Raw genomic sequence first — 18815 nt, 5'->3', positions numbered from 1 at the left:
GGTAAAATTATAAGAAAACCATGATTATGCAGGCAAACGTTCAAACTTTATAAATGTTAATAACCATCTCAATAAAGTTTAAATAACTATTAAAGTCTTACTTGAAGTACTTGATGGTAATACGTTTGCTTAAATCGCAGTACTTCTGCTCTCACTTTTATTTAAAGCTCCACATGCTTCTTCCATCATTGATGACCACCACCTCCCCATGCACTCTCAAACATGGACATCCTTTTACAGCAACAAGTTTACAGTACTCTGCCTTCCTTTTCCCAACATGAATGTAATTTCAAGCACTTGCATAATATTCATCTCATCGGAGGCTTTCAAGCCCTTTTTCCTCCCTGTCTCTGTCAGTACCACCTGGTTCCTTCTCTGCTTCTCTTATGTCACACACAGACTCTGCTTTCATCGTCTTTCCAGATGAGGAACACTCGAAGCGGGGTTGGCCACAAAGGGGATAAAGGCTCAGAGATCATCCACAAATTATTCACTAATTCTTTCTCTGAGCTGGATTCATCGGCCTCAGCGGAGTTAAAATGAGGATCAATTCCTATTCTAAGTAGGGAGAAAAAAACAAAGGCTTTTACAGACTAATCGGAAAGATAACAAAAAACCCAGAGAATATAGAGGGAATGGCTGAATGAAAATAAGGTAAGATGGACAGAAGGGGTGAAGAGTAGCAGGGAGAAAAAACAGTACAGGAAAAAGAAGCTGTGGACAAGTGGAGAGGCGTAGTGACAAGTGGACAGATTGGGGTCAAAGTTGGTAAAATGTGAGAAGGAGTGATAGAAGGAAATGTGCATGTGTCTGGTCTCTTGTAGGAGCATTTGAATAGATAACTTTTAGCAGTGTGTCTGTGTCTCTGTGAGAACACGTGAGAATGAAAGAAAGTGGCAAAGGGAACCACTTAGATGCAGGGAGGGCAAATGAGAAAAGACACTTGCCAGAGAAAGAGTATTTTCATTTGGTGTTCAGGGCAGATGGTGCTCAGCTCAGCGTAGATGAGATTATTAGTCTGTAACACCCTCAATCGCACTATTTGCACATAAATTACACATTAGCCAGAGTTATATTCTTCTTGATAGACGTATTTCAGATCATTAATCTATTGTATGTTAGTAGATAGACACCGTCCTGAAAAATCAGCAAGCCATCTGAATTTTGTGCAGTTTTTTAAACCCACATCCGTGCCTCTTTGCCCTCTCCTTTCACTGCTTTTCATGTACAGTGTTGCGCTGCTGTATAGCAAGTTTTGAATCTGCTTTATTCACCATTAAAATGTCAGCTTTTAAATTATGAATAAAATGATGTTTGGAAGAGTAATACTTTTCTGAAGGCTCTTTCACAGGACTTGATTTTTCATGCCTCGCTATTGCATCAGCAATGCCATCCGCGAAGTGAAGAAGCAAAATAATACATAATAACACAGCAGTTGCAAAGAATATTGTTATTACACATATATCGTGCAGCATACTTGACTACACTTACTTCTATGCCTGTATTGATAGGCGGGGGGATTTGGGGGATGGTTTAAATGTGCAGGTACAAAGCTACAGGACTGACAGTTCTTTTGGACATTATTGCAAGTACAAATCTCTAACCTTTTCCCCAGATGACGCCTTATTAAACCTCCACTGAGAGCCTCATTAAAGTTATCATGAGAGCTGATAGCACATATGTGCAACTCAGTCTCCTGTCAGTGATTGCATTGCACGTCGTGCTACAAAAGGAGGGTGCACATTCAAATGGTTGAATATTGAGTTTTGAAAGACGCCTTTTCAGGCTGTGCACGAGCCTCAGCAGTGTGTTATGTTTGATTATTAACCTACTACTGGCTGCTTTTCAGTGTAGCAGTTGTTGCATCAAATATTAGCTTCATGCTGTATTCTCAGGGGGCAATCAAACCAAATTTTGTGCTCCTCCACATTTTACTTGGCAGAGCTGCCCCCCCTCAAGATGCACTGACAGCAACAGCGGCAACAATTTTAAGTCTGCATTATTTAAGTTGCCAGGCAACAATGCAGTGCAATGGCTTTGTGCACTTGTGTTTCTGTGACCAAATGCATTTGGTATTTTCACATTACGTCATTAATATGCAAATAATTAAAATGACCAGAAGTAGCCTCTTTAGTCATTACTGAAGGTATTGGCAGTTGTAGGGAAAGCACTGAAAGCAGTGGTAATACTGAAAGTATTTGCCCTAGATCTTGTGTCCTCTCACACCTGTGACACTGAGTCACACTCAGGTGCCCCTGGTGATTACGTCTCTAAGCCCTGCTCAAAATGAAAGAGGAGTCCATCTCCCTCATCTCTGCCTCATTGGTCAGTTAGAACAGAGAGCAGCTCTTTGAGGACCGCTGGCTATCGTGCAGCATAAAGTCACCTAAACCGTAACATCTGTCTAACTTTCAGACAGCAATAATAATTAATTGAGAGTCCTACAGAAATTGGCCAGCATGTTACTTGGTTAGCTGGTACGCTGGTTGTTTCTTACGTCCATTCATTTTTGCTTGACTTGCTTGAGGAGACTTGTTTACATTGCTTCTCACAACAGATGTGCTTTTTTTCTTGTTCTTTTTCTTGTTGGTCATTATTATTACTCTTGTTTACATTTAACTTATCTTTAGCCCAATTTTGCTTCAATTTGGTCATGCTGTTTCTTCTGCTTGCCTGCCAAAGCACTTCAATCAATTATTATTATTTTGACTTGTGGTTAATTAGTCAGCTAAACAGTTAAATAAAGACGATTATTAGGTTAACAGGCACACGTGATGCTATGATTTTACGAGTTATGAAACAGATGTTGGAGTGATATGTTTTCACGTCGTGTTTCAAAAACACAGCATGTGAGCTAGTGTGCCAGAGAGGCGATAAGGTGTCAGTAGAAGCTGAAGGGAGGATAAAATATGCCATAAAATTAAAATGCAGACAGAAACCTGTGTCTCTCATTTTTCTATGCTGCTAATGTTTCATTAACGCTACATGCAAACAGATCGATTTCCAATGTCCCGTCATAAGGAGTGATAAAGCATCAGATGCTTCTACTGTAGAGAGAAACTAGTGTCTCGCCATAGCAGTAAACATTTCTGTTCATTGTTATTCTGAGGTATAGCTCAGTAAAAGCAGAAGAAAAAGAAGTGACTGTCAGAAGTGGTTCGGTATAAGCTTCAAAACAGCACATTGTTCATTTCTGTCTTATTCAGGCTTTCAAGTATGCCACTTAAACTTCAACACATTCTTTTTTTCTTGATCTGTCAGGATATTCTACTTGCCTCGCCTAACAGCAGGTCAAATAAAATAATTGGGAGCGTAACGTATTTGTGTAGAGAAAATGTCAAATCCTGGGTGCGCTGTGAAATCCCCTGAACACATCCACCTGAATAAAATGGCACACGGTGCATCAAGTGCTGCCTTGACTATGTTAGCTTGTCAAAGTAGCTGTCAGCGTACCATGAGCACTCCAGGTTTGGAGCTGAGTCTACTGTAACGTTACCTCTCCCCTCACTTTCCTCACTTTTCTGTCTGCGATCCATGAACACTCAGTAAAACTAATAAAATATACAGCAAGGGCAGTCATCTAGTTGTACCTAAAAGATGACAGATAGAGGAAAAAAATACATAATTCAGATTCTTTGCCACGTATGTTTCAATGTTTCTTCGTTCTCTTTTTTCTTTTTTTTTTCCTTGGATGCGCTTGTTTCTCAGACAGGGTGAAAGATGCAAGACCAAGAAGGAATGTTAAGTAATATTCAAATATAAATGCAAAGTTGGCAAGATGAAACGTAGTAAGGAGAGGTTGAATATATTTTGTTGTCTTAATAAAAGCTGCCAAGTGGAGGAAACTTGTTCTGGTTTGTAATTCAATTCAAATAGTAATTATGTGCAATCACAGAAGAAAAACACAATTCTTTACCATTCCATTAAGCACCAAACCATTAAATGTAACCATGTTAAGACTTATATCTAAACTAGCGCACCTGTTCAACAGAGATCTGCAACAAATTTGATAATTAATGTCTTCTTTTAGCTATTCTTTGCAAGTCTACAGATTTTTGGACCAGTGGTGAGATTGGACTTTATGTCACCTTTTGTGGCCCGAATGACAGATTGAGACCAGATCTGACAGGTTAGTCAATAAATGAAAAAAAGAAATCATTACTTGCAGCCCTGAAAATATCTTTAATCTTAGAAACCACAGGTAACCTTCAGATTTGGCAGGTTTGCGACTTCTCGTGATTCATGTGTGACCTTTGGTGAACAACGCAAAACCATTTACTATGTCACTTTGAAGAATCCCTCACCTGGCAGCTGAAGTAATCAATATTCACATTGTAAGCCAGTCATGTGATCTTAATAGTCTTTGCTTTAGTTTTGCTGTGGCCCACTATTCAACTGTTTAATTTAACAATTGTATTCTCGAAATTGTACAAAATGTCACTTTTTTAAAGTTTTTGGTGATGTAGATTTCATCTTGTCTTTTAGCAATCCTTGTAAAGGACCCATTGGAGTTATATTTAGACACGTCCCACAAAAGCATCATTTGTCAGTATGCCAGAACCACATTTTAACCCCAAAAATTACACAACAAAAGCAAAAACAACACAAGTCTTTTTTTGTGCCCAGTCTCAATCAAAGTTAGACTACGAAACATGCGCTGGAGTGTTCTTAGTCCCTTAAAAGAGGGCCGTCACCTCGCCCACCATCTGACAGTATCTGATAAGGTGGGAATAAAATGCTTTTAATGATTCAATCTCTATTCTGGAAACTAGAGACTAGACTCTGTTACATTTTGCATTAGGCGATGCTTGAAGTCCTTGATCTGCACCTGTTTAAAAGTTTCCACGTCTCCACCTAATAAAAAGACAGACAAAACGGCAATGCAAGAACCTACTTAACACTGCTTCCTACTGCAGCAAACACATAGTCATTAGATTAAGATGAATGAAATCTATGAAAGAACTCAAATGGCTTTTTTCCCCCTCTCAAGTAAATACTTCATAGTAATTGGACGTGATTGTGCGAGTTATTATCATTACAATCCACCTGTGTGGGTCTTTGCGGGTGACACAGCCAATCAAAAATCTATCCCATCTCCATGGAAACACGAGCTTTTGTCTCTGTTGCAATCACTGTTTTTAAAAGAGAACTGATGTCAATTATAGCCCGGTAGATGTGAGCTGAGCGCAACAAACATTCATGAAGGCAGCCATTGCTAAGCAGGCAGACTCATCATAGAGGCAAGCCAATGCCAGGATTCATTCTGTGTCTGCAGCTCTTATTTTTTTCGTCTCATCTCAAATTATCAGGTGCATCTGCAACAACAGATAACTGTCCTGTTGTTGTTTGAGCTGGGAAGCTGCGAAACTGTCTGCAATTTCAATCTATAACTAGTAGGCGAAACAAGTTATGCGCCCTCATAGTTAAAGCAACTATAAACTAGGAGTGACGTTTAAATGCATCATTCATATTACCACTGTTATAATTGTTATTATTGGCGTAAGAGTTGTTTACTTGTGCCTCATATCCCTATATGATGCATAATGGATATGTCAGCCCTGTGGCAAAACATTAACGACTACCCTGCCAACTTTCAATAATAAATGACACAACTGCCTGAGCGGCGAACACTTCATTTGCCAGGAAAATGACGTACAGCGCTGAGTGGATGCAGCTATGTGTTTGACATAAGACACCGACATCCCGTCAGCGTGGATTAAAATGTCACCAACCGTTACGGGCTTCTACAGACCTTGGTACAAAGTCGTCCGCCTTGAGCTATTGGTTTCAACATTTGCTTTTATGCAAAATAGATCAAGGACAGGGACAGTCGGGGTGAAAGCTGCTGGCAAAGGACTCGCTGGGACACGAGAGAGGGGAACAGAAAGGCGATCATAGAGCAGAACGGAAGTCAGAGAGAGGCAGTAATGTTCACTAAAGATAAATATGTTGAGCCTACCCTAAGGATTCAAAAATGCAAAATAATTTAATTAATTAATTAAATAACATGTAATATTAGTGTGACACCGCTGAACTGAAGCCCTTCTACCAATTACATCGCTGTCAAAGAGGAACCCACAAAGCCCCTTACAGATTTGTATCTTTCTTTCTTTTTTCAGTTGTGCTCGACAGGAACCTATTCATCAAGTCAGTGTGGCGCTTGCTCATTTGTGACCTCACACCTTTGGCACGCAGCATTCGTCAGGGACAGAGTGAAATCTACTGACTGTGACCGCAGACTTTTGTAGACCTGTGTTCAGCAAGGCCTCAGTGGTTTATCACACATATAGTTTCTTTTATTAAAGGTAAGAGAGATGAAAAAATACAATTCCTAATGTTGTTACAGCAACCCAGTCCTTTCCCAGCACCACTGTTATCTCTGGTTACCAGTGTATAGTGCACTGTTGGGTTTTGCATATGTTTTGTATGACTCTTTACATATCAGAGATACAGATAAGGGCAACAAGTGGTGTGTTTTTTTTCTCATGACGGGGGTGTGAGCTAGGATAGAGGAAGTACTCCGATCATTTATGTAAGCTCGGCATCAGTGAAAAAATACTCTATTTTATGTTGAAGTCACCATATAAAACTTTGGACAGTACACAGCTATTATCAGAATCATATACAAAGAGAATCAGTTTAGTTTAGGTTGAATGAAGTAAATAGGGTTTTATTTGTGGGAAACAGAAGGAAAGTTCTGTAAAAGCTGAGGTATTTCTTCCTGATATGACAAATCCCACCTGCCTGAGTTTTGAGACAAACGAGCAGAATTATAGATTTGTGGCATAATTGAATTCTTTTCCATAATTCCTTCTTTGAAATACCGCCTTCTTATTTTAGTCCTCCTTTCCCACAAATCTATTTTTAACAATGTTTGGCCGAATGGGGATCCGGGAAATGTTTCTCTAGCACAATTATAAAAGTCGGTGGCCCACAATAGAGCAAACAATCAATTTTCTAGATTCATTCTTCATAGTTAAATATTATCCTTTAAATGCCACAGTCTCCGCACAAGCCCACAAGACTCATGCTCACTGCCTCTTGGTTACTGCCTCGCTTCTCACTGCTCAGCCGAGTTTTAAAGTGAAGTTACAAGGAGTCGAGCGGTTAAATACTAATATATTCATTCTATAGTTCAGCCTTTGAATGTCCAGATTTACCTCTGCATTGGAATGAATTATATTGGGCAGGCACTAACTGAGGCCGTTTTCCCTGAGGTCAAATCTATTGTAAAGGATGATGGCTCCCTGAACGTTTCACCGCTGAATCGCTTGCCCTTTCACAAATCCCATTAGCGCCACAGTGGACGCTGTGTTGCTGTTGCTGTCACCAACTCTTAGTTTTATGAAAGAAAAAAAAGAACCACATGCTGGTCAGTACTACTAAAAAGAACCTAATTAAACGGACTCGGCAAGCACACCAGAGCACACAAAATGACATCGATGTGACATGAGTGAATCATGCAACATAAGTCCCTTTCATTTATCCTCTGTGAATGCTATAATGGTTTATAAGATGTACACTTCTTCATAGATTAGGCAAAGTTTTATAATAACGGTCTTTTTAGAATCATTGTACCTGTGGTTTCACAGTATTTTAAGAATACCCGTTTTAGCAGCGTGCATGTGTGCGTTTACCTTCCATGACGTACACCAGCGAGCCTACATCGCCCTCCTTAATGATGCAGCTGTCCTTCCCGTACTCGACAGGATACATGCAGTCCACGATCTCTTGGATCTGCGACAGCTCCAGGTTCTTCATGAAGTCATTGTCCAAGATGGCCTCCTTTATCAGTTCCTTGGACCTGGAGGCAAAGCCAAGCAATGTGAGACAGTCACTGTACAAGCACTGACTTGTGCATTCTTCATTGCAGAAGGACAAAATGAGACACAATAAGAGGTTTTGCAGGCGCACATCTCAAATAAAAACTGTTCAGCATGTCTCTTATTTCCAAGGCTACTTCATTCTAGCTTTAACGGCTCAGCGCCTTTTCAAAGACATACCCTCAATTCAAATATGTCAAGGTGAAACCATCTCACCCGCCTCCCTCCCCTGAAAATTCTGAGGAAAGTCAATAAATAGCAAAATCAATGCCTAATGGATGCAGATTGTTTCCATTCAGGGGTTTACTTCTGAAAGCCAACTCGGCTTTCGGTTTGCAGAGTCATTAGGGCATTCCGCAGGTAAATAGTTTCTGCATTAACTATGCAACTGTCGGGAGAAAAGGTAATAAAGTGCAAAGCTAACGCGTGGTTGTCAAGGTGCAAGAGTGCTTGTCAGGTGGGCTGAAAGGAAACACAGGGCAAACGGAGAGGCAGGCGACATTATGAAAGGAGACCTGATAAATTATCTTCTAAATCTAGCAGCATGCAGTGGATGCAGCGCCAGAGGAGAGTAGAGATATTTGTTCAACAGGTGATAGCAAATCTGAAACCTGAAAGCAAGCATCAGTGTGACTGTCTGAGAAAGGTAGACGCGTTGAAAGAAGTCTGACGCGGGCCAGATCGCGAACAACGAGTCAAGATCACTCATTCACCGAAGCATCGCCACAGTTCCATTTGCTCAGCTGCACTCTGTGTATGTGCTTCTCTGGCAGCTAAATGAATGAGGTTATGTACCAGGGTTAAACCATTAAAGAGACCTCTCACACTGAGAAGGGAGGCCAATATCCTAATTCATAAAAAAAATCCACAAAAGCAGCCCACTATGCCCCGCAAGTAGTATTCAAAGGCACTGGGGAACTGCCTCTTGCCTTTTTGTGCTCAGTGCCCTTTTCAGAAACGGATTTCTTAGTGCATTGTTGATCACCTGGAGAGCTCATTGCTAAAAGGGCAAATAACCTAGAAGGCATTTATGAATCAGTGCTCCCACAACACGCAGGCTTCTCTTCTCCACTGCCAGCCTGCAGCAAAGTCCTCGCCAAGGAACAAAAGTGCATAAACAAAACTTCAAATTACAACATCAACAGTGCCCTTTTTTTTACTTCTTTCAGATTTATGTTTTTCAACCTGTCTGTTATTTTCGAACAGCGAACTCTACAAACCTCCTCTGCAGATTCATGTGTATATGAGGCCATGTTTCACTGCACAATGAGTGTTTTATTTCTCTTTATGCTGAACTTTTAAGGTCACTCAAACGCTTCTTCAATAAATCCTCAAACACATTATTGAGTCTGGGATGAGACAGTGGTGCTGTTTCAAATTTCTTTTCTTTTTTTAAATGCCAAAACACTTAAAAGAGCGATGCCAGTCTCTTCTCAGAAGCAGCTACCATTTGAGCTTTCACCAACATCTGCACATTTTATTGCACTGTTTTTACACCAGCTGAATTATTAGCGGGGCTCTAATAAATTGTGCTTTTCATTCATGACCATGAATACCAAATTAGGGTCTGAAGCCTGTGGATTCTGACCAGCGATGCTTTTCACACTCGCATATAAACGTGAGAAACTAAATTACCAGAGAACAACATTAGCTACGTGTCGTATTTCACTGGAAAACCCAAATAATGTTTTGGGGTTTTTTGAAAGCACACAAAAGAATCTTAATTCTCACATGTGGCCTCTGGATTTCTATAATCTTAAAGACAAAGATCATGTATGTGCATTCCTATAGATGTTCCACGATCCCTATACGTGTCATCTCTTCTCAAATTTTAGATCATTTACAGAATAACAAGAGCAACCAACCAACACGAGAGGCTTCAGGCTAACAAGCTTCCAAATCCACTGGATTTTTTAATAGACTTGAATCGTAAATGGAGCTGCTCTAACTGAGCAACCTGGATTATAAAGAAGTTGTTTCTGCCCTTGAGAGTCTAAACATGCTGCTGTGTGAATTTTAAACAGGGAGGATTGAGGTGTTGCACTTATTTTTTATTCCCACTCCACAATCTATGTTCAGATCTGACTCCTTGCTCCTTGAGTTGTAATTTTTTTGGGGGGGAGTTGTCTGCAGGAAGAGAAGATCTCATTAGTTTGAAAGGAGCATAGTAATGGTGTGAAGCGCAGTTTTTTTGGACTGATATTTCATAATAGATTTCATTTTATGAAAAGACAGCACACTTTACGCATAATTAACTCGAGGCATTTTCACAGACTAACTTAAACAATTTTAGGAGAATCGAGCCAGGATATTGTCCAGCTCACGTGTAGCGTGCAACAGAAGATGATCTGCTTCTCAGAGCTGGCAGCACTCCTTTGTATTAGGTGAGGATGCTGCATGAGTAGGGTGCGCAGGTGGCAGGACATATGACAAATGACAGTGGTTTCACTATGACCTGAGCTATTCTCACCTGGGAGCAATTAGACGCTACATGGCCTTTGTGAGCTGGTAGAGACCACTTGAGGTCTGAATCTGACATTTTCACTCACACATACAACTGCACTTACCTGTCAAAAGTTTGGACACTTTCTCATTTACTACTTTCTACATTGTAGATAGATGCTGAAGACATAAACATATGAGGCAAAATGCAGTATATGGAATTATGTAGCATACAAAAAATGATAAATAATTGTAAATATGTCTTATATTTTAGATTCCTCAAAGTAGCCACTCTTTGCTTTGTTGACAGCACTGCAAACCCTTGGCCTTCTCTCAATGAGCTTCATGGTGCAGTCACCTGAAATGGTTTTCACTTCACAGGTGAGCTTTGTCAGGGTTCATTATTGGAATTTCCTTCCTTCTTAATGGGGTAGGGACCATCAGTTGTGTTGTGCAGAAGTCAGGTTAGTACACAGCTAACAACTGTTAGAATTCATAGTATGGCAAGAACCAATCAGCTAAGTAAAGACAGACAACAGTTCATCATTACTTTAAGAACTGAAGGTCAGTCAATCTGAAAACTGAGGATAAATTCATCGAGTCAACAGCCTCAGAAATACCAAGTTAACAGCACCTCAGATGAGAGGCTAGATAAATGTCACACAAAGTTCCATTAGCAGACACGTCTGTACATCAGCTGTTCAGAGGAGGCCTTTATGGTCAAATAGCTGCTACAAAACCACGACTAAGAAAAAGCAACAGCAGAAGAGATTTGTTTGGGCCAAGAAACACAAGGAATGGACATTAGACAAGTGGAAATCTGAGCTTTGGTTTGATGAGTCCACACTGAACCAGCATGGCTACCACAGCATCTTGCAGCGAGATGCCATCCCATTCGGTTTGCTTTTAGTTGGACCATCATTTATTTTTCAACAGGACAGTGACCCCAAACACACCTCCAGGCTGTGTAAGGGCTATTTGACGATGAAGGAAAGTGATGGAGTGCTGCGCCAGATGACCTGGCCTCCACAGTAACCTGACCTAAACCCAATCGAGATGGTTGGGGATGAGATGGACCTCAGAGTAAAGGCAAAAGGGCCAACAAGTTCTCAGCATCTCAAGGAACTCCTTCAATACTGTTGGAAAACCATTTCAGGTGACTACCTCATGAAGCTCATCGAGAGAATGCCAAGAACGTGCAAAGTAGTAATCAAAGTAAAGGGTGGCTATTTTGAAGAATCTAACATATAAAACATGTTTTGAGTTATTTCACACTTTATTGTTTGCTACATAACTGCATATGTATTCATTCATAGTTTTGATGCCTTCAGTGAGAATCTACACCATAAATCATCATTAAAATAAAGAACCATTATATAAGAAGGTGTGTCCAAACTTTTAACTTGTAGTGTATGTCAGTTACATCTACCATCTACAAAAGTCCAGGCCTGCAGTACATGTGTGAAAAAGGCTCAACAGGAACTAGCTGGAAATCTTTTTTTTTTCCAAGGCTGACCTCCAGCCCACTGGAAATGTGCCTCATTGACCCTATTTCTGTTCGATTTACACCCAGGAGATTTAGGGCAGACATGATCGTGGCCATTCTTGAGCAACATCTTCCAAATCCAACCCTTATGAAAACATCTGCCTCCGTCTCCTTTGTGAGAGCGATATATTTTCTTTCATCCACTACAGAAGTTTAGACTGAGCAAGTTCAGTCTTCCTTAAAAGGAGAAACTATGCTCTTTAAGGAGGAAAAAAAAGGCATGGCAGAAAAGTGGGAGAGGCCAGGAGAAATAAAAGTCAGAAAGAGGGAAAAGAATGGATAGCATACGAGTAAAGAGTGCTCTATGGGCCTTGTAAAGAAGATAAAGAGAGGGGAGAATGAAAGAAAAACACAAACACTTAGCCAGATCTAACAGATATTATCAGTAAACTTCAGTAACAAAGGAAAATAAAGAGTTAGTGAACTTGTTTTAGCCCACAGTATAAATTAACATGCACAAAAAAACAACAACAACAAACTCAATCTAAATGAACTGCTTTTCTACAGAAAAATATAAACTTCTCCAAATTACTCAGGCAAAGATGTCCAACCAGTTTGGACATCTTTGCTTGAGTAAGATAAGAACAGTGCTCAACTAATAAGAGAACAAGCGCACAAACACACTACAGTCATTTGCATTCAACACTGGCTGTTTTTCAATTAATTTTTTTCATCTCTATGCTTATTAGAAGAGCAATATTAGAGAAAATGCCATTCTCTAACAAATGAGGAGTGTGAAAAGGTGTGGCAGACGTTTAATGGAAAATTGAAGCTGTCGCTGAGAGAGGCTTGATGGAAGTTCAAACAGCCTCATTGTAATGAGTTAATTTTTAGCTTTCCTTTGAGGATCATCATCAGAAATTATTTAAGAAACCGCTGCCACTCATCTTTTCTTTCTTTTGAAATCTTGAAATAGTCTTTTCCCATCATAATTGATATTTTCTTAACTGGAGATTCTCTCTGATCTGTTCCAATATTAAATCACGGGGTAATCAACCACTTTTTGAAGTACAGTGCTAAAAGTCTTGACAAGAGTCTCAAGAAAATCACTTAATGAAGTCTCAGAATTATGCCAGTTATCAAAAGAATTGGTCACTCTGGTGTTTTCCTCAGCTAACCTTCCAAACCAGTGTTCAGGATCTCAGACAAACAAAAAAATACACATAAGAAAAGAGCGTTTTGTGTGCTTTCACAAACCCAGGGAGCTGACAGGTATAACAAAGACTAATGGCTTTTTGCTGCTCAGATAAATAAATCCCTTCATTTTTTGAATCTTGTTTGATGAAATCTTTGTTGTTGAGTTTGTTTGCGTGTCAGTCGAATAATGACATTCGTATCTGACGTGACTGATCTCACTGTAAAATCTGAAGGCTGTAATCTTTTTTCCTCTTAGGCTTAAAACATCAATATGAGAATAGAAAAAGATAACTTAACGCCAGGACTCGTAATATTCCAATCACTTCCATAGGAATGATCCCTTTTATTTATTTTTGGGAACTCAAGTATCCCGCTAAGCATTTAGGGCAATATTTTCTTTTCATTAAATTCAATATGTGCAGTTTTTAATATGTTTAAAGAAATGTTAGGTAAATATTCTCCCTGTCAACCAGGGGAGTGTTGATTCATAATAGCTCAACCTTTAAACCAACAGAGAGATGGATTACTTCACAACAGAAGGCAAATTTAGTGCCAGCCTACATTTAAGATCCAGACCTCCTGTTTCAGACCACGTCGAGCAGGAGAGCCGTATTTGCGTAAGAGTTTGGAAAGACAGAGGGAGTGAGAAAGACAGAAATCATAAGGTAAACATGCACAGAGAGCCTGTTAAGACTGCCTGTCACAGGATCACAGCTTGTATAAAACAGGCACTGATACATTACACAGAGTCCCCACCACCAGTTCTCCAAACCGGGATGGCATGCAAATTCTCCCTCATATTTGACTATGATCAAGTTTATGTACAGTCAACTTTTGATCGTTATGTTGCTCATAATCCTGCTCATGGGGGTCACTAGGGACAGCTTCACGGATTCTTGAGGTTTTAATATTTGTCTCATTTTGATAGTTGAAGATATCGTGTCATTGCAAAAACATCCGCTGTGTGTGTGTGTGGTGGTGGTGGGAGGGGCGGGGGGTTCTTGGTGCGCGCGCATGAGTACGTGGAGAGCACTGCCTCATTATCCCAGTGTGCGCTACAGGTGAAGTACCTGCTGCGCCACACGCATCATTACGCACAAGAATCGAAAAGGTGACAAAGACTGAATCAATTCAGACGGAAGCATGACAGTGAATGCAAAAATATCGAGCATATTAAATATAAAGACTGTGGGTAGAATTTGAACACCTACTGCTGGCTTTTGGGGTAGAACGGTAGGGTGACATGGCTAAGATCCTGGATGTCGAAGGCAGTGGGTTCGGCCGAAATTGCCTGCCTCTTCGTTCGCTGCTGCTCTTGCAAGTCGTTCTGCTTGTGGACCTGCTGGGTCGCCGGTTTGATGACTGAGCGGTATTTGTCCAGCTCGTTCTGTAGTCTCTGTATAAGCTCGTCTTTCTGGTCGAGCTCCAGCTCCAGCTCGTCGATGAGGGCATCCCTTTGGCGCAGCTCCTCAATCTTCTCCTGGAGCGCGTACTGGAGGTCGCGCAAGGTGCCCATTTTAATCCGCGACAATGAGCGACTTCCCAGGAAGTTTATCTCAAGGTATGCAGCCGAGTCTTTATCCTTTCTGCTCTGCCACGCGGCTCACAAACTTTATTCGTCATGAAAAGCTTGAGAGGAAGGAACCCCTGTCTCTGCTGTGGCTGATTCTGTCTGTCAGAAGCAGATGTTTGGGGATTAAAAAGAACGTGGCACGCGATCGTCAAGGTAAGCACAGAAAGCGTCTCAGCCACAATCATGCAAAGTTTACTCTCTCCCTCTCTCTCGCTCACTCCCTCCCTCCCACGGTGCTGTGACAGCGGAGGACCGTCCTCCCCGAGTGCGTCAGGCTGCGACCCGGTGAGAGCGCATGGCGAGAAGGGCGCCTACAGGAATCTGAAGCACAGTGCAGTCTGCCACTCCAGAGAGAGAGAGAGAGAGAGAGTCTCCCATGAAGCCACTGCTCTAAGAACCATGTCATCATACCTCGGCATCTCACCCTGAGGCTGCGTGTAACAAATAGATGAGCACAGGAGCCTTAATAGAAGTTGAAGGTGATGGAAAACTTAATGAACCTCGGTGTAAAAATATGAATGAAGATGTTTTCAATATTTCATTTGAACCTGAATGTTGTTTTTCATGTTGTGTTGGGTGTGAAGAATTAAACTTTCCCCAAACCCTTTTCTGAATTAAATTTTGTTGCAAAATGGAGTCAGTTTGCCAAATTTCATATTTAAAAAAAAAGTGTCAAACAGCAGCAGCAGAGACACAAAAAAATGTCAGAGCTAATGAGGCGCAGCTCCGCGTTTCTCATCTAATCTGGTGTTGTGTGCACTCCGAGCGCCGCTGGTGCCTGTCCACATTATCCCAATGACTCATCCGAAGCTCAGCGAACAGCATTTGGCCTCGTGCTCTCTGGACAAATTCAGAAGAGGATAAAGTGCCAAGAACAATCTGATAGGATGAGGACTTACTGAGGCTGAAATCGCAATTACTGTGCTGAGAGGATGAAGCGTCACCGGCTGACAGTGAGGACAAAAGCGAGGAGATTTCTCGGACTGCAGAGATAGGTGTTTTTGGTGCGGTGGTTTAAGACATATTTTTCCCGACAAAAAACATGTAAACAAACCGAAATGGAGACAGATGGTCTAATAAAAAGATCTCAGCTGCCCTCTTGTGGTGGCTTAAAGGATCAACGCAGACGATCAAGAATGAGGCATGGCACTGCTCTCCAGGCTGAGGATGATTGTGGACATTAAATCAGCATGTAGTGAGTGATACTGGATCATGAGAGCATTAAAATGTAGGATTTGGGGGATGTATGCGATTAATCGGAGGAATTGATATTAGTAATATCACTCAAAGTAATAACATGTAGGTCTGTGATTTTTAATGGGTAATCGGGGTTTACACAGATCAAATGAAAATGTATTGAAACTGCATAGTAGCATGAAAAATGTTCTTCAGACTGTGCTTAAATTGCTGAACAGAGGCTGTTAAACTCGCCTGCCATGGAGAGCAACTTTGGGTCTCGTGCCTTGTAAAAGCACGAGACCCAAGCATAGTCTGGATGCTCGATATGAAAAGCCATGGAGTGAACCGTGAACCCTGCTCTTCCTGCTCTACTACCTGAACCGCAAGCTACAAAGCACAACAGAGGTAATCTGTGAAAGTTGAACATGAGAGGAAGACCTGCTCAACAACCAGCAAACCCAACTTTCTGTTTAAGTCATTCATTGAACCACAACAAAAGAAAACCATACAAATAATCCAATGTAGCGCAGTATTCTCTGAGCTAATTAAAAGAAATCATGGTTTATATTATCTTTGTTAAGGGATGGGGGCAGACCACAGAGCTTAAGCAGCAGCAAAGTTTGTTTCATAGCACCTGAAACTGCAGACGTCCGGAGATTTCAGGTTCGATGTTGGAGCCCCGCATCTTCCCATCAACAAAAAGCCCTCCCACTGTCCTTCAAAGCACCTCTGCGCTTTAAATTTCACCTCTCTAGCCATTCAAGTGAGCCCCTTTCCTATGCGGATCAATAGAAATAGGATCCGGAGCTCCATGCTGCAGTAATCTGAGGAGCGGGGCGGGCCGCCGCCTGGTGCCACGTCCTGATTCAGTGGGGTGCGCGTGTGTGGTGGTGGATGAGGGGGGTCACACCGTCTCCTACCCCTCTGCGGCGCACAGAGGGGTCAGAGACCCCCAGCAGCTCATGTGGGCGCCTTCCACCAGACCCCGGCAGCACAAAGACTTCATGTTACTGCCGTTTTGCACGTTTTCTAGGTTTACTTCCGGTTTATCCTCAGAGCGCATGGGCACATTCCCGTCTGTCAACTCTTGCAGCCTTACTGTGGCACTTACTGTTACTCAGCAGCTGAAAATAAACTCATAATTTGATCACTTTGAGACCGAGCCATGCTTCCACTGGAAGGCTGACAATTTGATGGAGATAATTTATTTTTAACTTTAATGTAGCTCGTTTGCAACTTTTTCATCCCTCTAAAGTTGGGCTGTCTTGTGTTTGTTTGTCTGGGGGCTCTCCCTGCGGTTGTTTGCCTTTGAAAGCACAGCGCGAGCATCCGCTGATGACTGCAAATGAGGACTTTCCTGCCTGCAGTTTATTAATGCAAATGAAGATTGGAAATAGTCTAGCCATGTTAATATTATTAACCCCATTGTCTCTTGCACTAAGCGAGTCAACAGGCTGATGTCTGCTTGTGCGTGTGTGTGATGTCAGTGTAATAAGTAATTTATTCTGATGGGGTTCTGATGATAGAAAATGAGGTGAGAATAAATTAAAAGAAAAAGTTCTTTGGCTAACTTTTTGGTTTTTCGAGTAAACACAGCAAAACCAAACTAAGCAGAGTAGGACTAAATAAAAATGCAGTTTCTTTTATCTATACAGACATCATACCTCAGATGAAATCCTCAAAATAAGGATTGTGAACCTAAAACGAGCACCTGAAGGTGATGAAGGAAGCATATGGCCAAACAAAGCGTTTTCTAATGGAGTATTAAATATCCTCAGACATGCACTTCGGGTCCTCAGCGTCCAGCTACTAAAAGCCAATAATGCATCGCACTTCCTCCTGTCTGTGTCCCGTGGGGCTGCCATGATGGATCTGATCAATTAGGAGCTCTTTCTAAAGCTTGCCTTGGAGCTGCGTCATCGGCCCGCAAGAATGGAAGTGCTCGTCCATTCATGGCAAAACTCTGAGTCTCCCATTTAGAAAAAAAGAAGATCATAAAGAGACAGAAACACTATGTGGAGACAAAGCACAGAGGAGCCTCAGTGAGCCGTGTGTGTCTGAGCCTCTAGTTTTTGTTTTTTGTCGCCACATGTATTCTCCTCTCGAAACAGAGTTGTACATCCTCGTAACGAAATGCTGATGAATAGTTTTTATGACCAGAAAAAATAAACTCAGAAGAAAAACACCCAGAAAATCTTTTAAGACGGGACACAAAGCAGACACATGGGCGCAATAACAGAGCAATAAAGTACGACCGCCTGCGTAAACTGTCTTACCAGTCGGACTTGGCATATTTTCGAAACGCCTGCCTTGACAGGTCCTGGTGCGTTTGAGGTTCCGCGGAGATGCCCTGCGCCCTGCGGGTCCTGGGTCCAATAAGTTGAGCGCTTGGCAGAACAGACTGACATTTGTGTAATTTTCTCTTCAGTTCTTGAATCTCGTCTTCCCGATCGGCAAGCCGCCTCTCCAAGTCCCTTATTCTCTCCTCCTTTAGCAGCAGGATCTTGGCAAAGTCGTCCTCCAGATCACTCATGGCGAAAATCTGCGTTAAACTTTGTCGATATTCTCCCCGAGGTGGACAGAACGATTAACTCCCAATACTCGTTTAGCAGGTTTGGGGGAGGAAAAAAAGAGATCACAAAAGATCCCCGTCTAAAGCGCGCAGGGTGATGATGCTCCGACAGTCCCCTTCACTGCGCACTTGTTTATTTCAGAAGAAAAGAGCAAAGCAGCGTTCAAATCCGGGAAACGGACGATTGATGGAGCAGCGCTGCGCTACAGTCCACCAAGCCTCCGGGGAGCTGCTGATGATCCTTCATTGAGAAACCAATTACAGCAGCTCTTCCTCTCAGAGGACGCAGAACTGGGCACTGGAGAGCCGAGACAACTCCTGTATAGTTCAGCCCGCTCACCCTGCAAACACACCACAGAGGAAGCCCAGTGCTGCTGCTGGCTGCTGTCAAATATTTGTTTACCATCTGTCTGCACAACCCCGACCCTCCCTTTGCGCGACAAAAGCGCACACATCACCTCCTTGACCTAACCTATTTCAAAAATCAATTGTCCCACACTCGCTTCACGGGGCAGTGGACCCGGTATGATCGATCGATCGATC

At 41.8% G+C, this 18815-nt stretch overlaps 1 protein-coding gene across 3 annotated transcripts in view; it reads right to left on the bottom strand.

Moving 5' to 3' along the window:
* LOC102214300 (protein kinase cGMP-dependent 1) overlaps window positions 1-18233 on the bottom strand; it is a 94592-nt gene extending 76359 nt beyond the window's left edge. The window contains exons 1-2 of one of the 3 annotated variants that reach the window (XM_005727488.1): window positions 17977-18233; window positions 7638-7804 (exon numbers count right to left, since the gene is read on the bottom strand). In XM_005727488.1, coding sequence (XP_005727545.1) covers window positions 7638-7804; window positions 17977-18233 — 424 coding nt within the window. Of the gene's footprint in view, window positions 1-7637; window positions 7805-14159; window positions 14483-16334; window positions 16357-17976 lie in introns of those variants that run through there. The other 2 variants (XM_005727490.1, XM_005727486.2) reach the window with 2 other exon arrangements.
* Window positions 18234-18815: the final 582 nt, after the last annotated feature.

The sequence above is a fragment of the Pundamilia nyererei genome, unplaced genomic scaffold (genome assembly GCF_000239375.1).
Source record: "Pundamilia nyererei isolate P.nyererei 1_Seehausen unplaced genomic scaffold, PunNye1.0 scaffold00024, whole genome shotgun sequence".
NCBI classification, from domain to species: Eukaryota; Metazoa; Chordata; class Actinopteri; order Cichliformes; family Cichlidae; genus Pundamilia; species Pundamilia nyererei.
The sequence above is the reverse complement of the archived record's forward strand: the minus strand, read 5'-3'. Positions and strand labels throughout refer to the sequence as shown.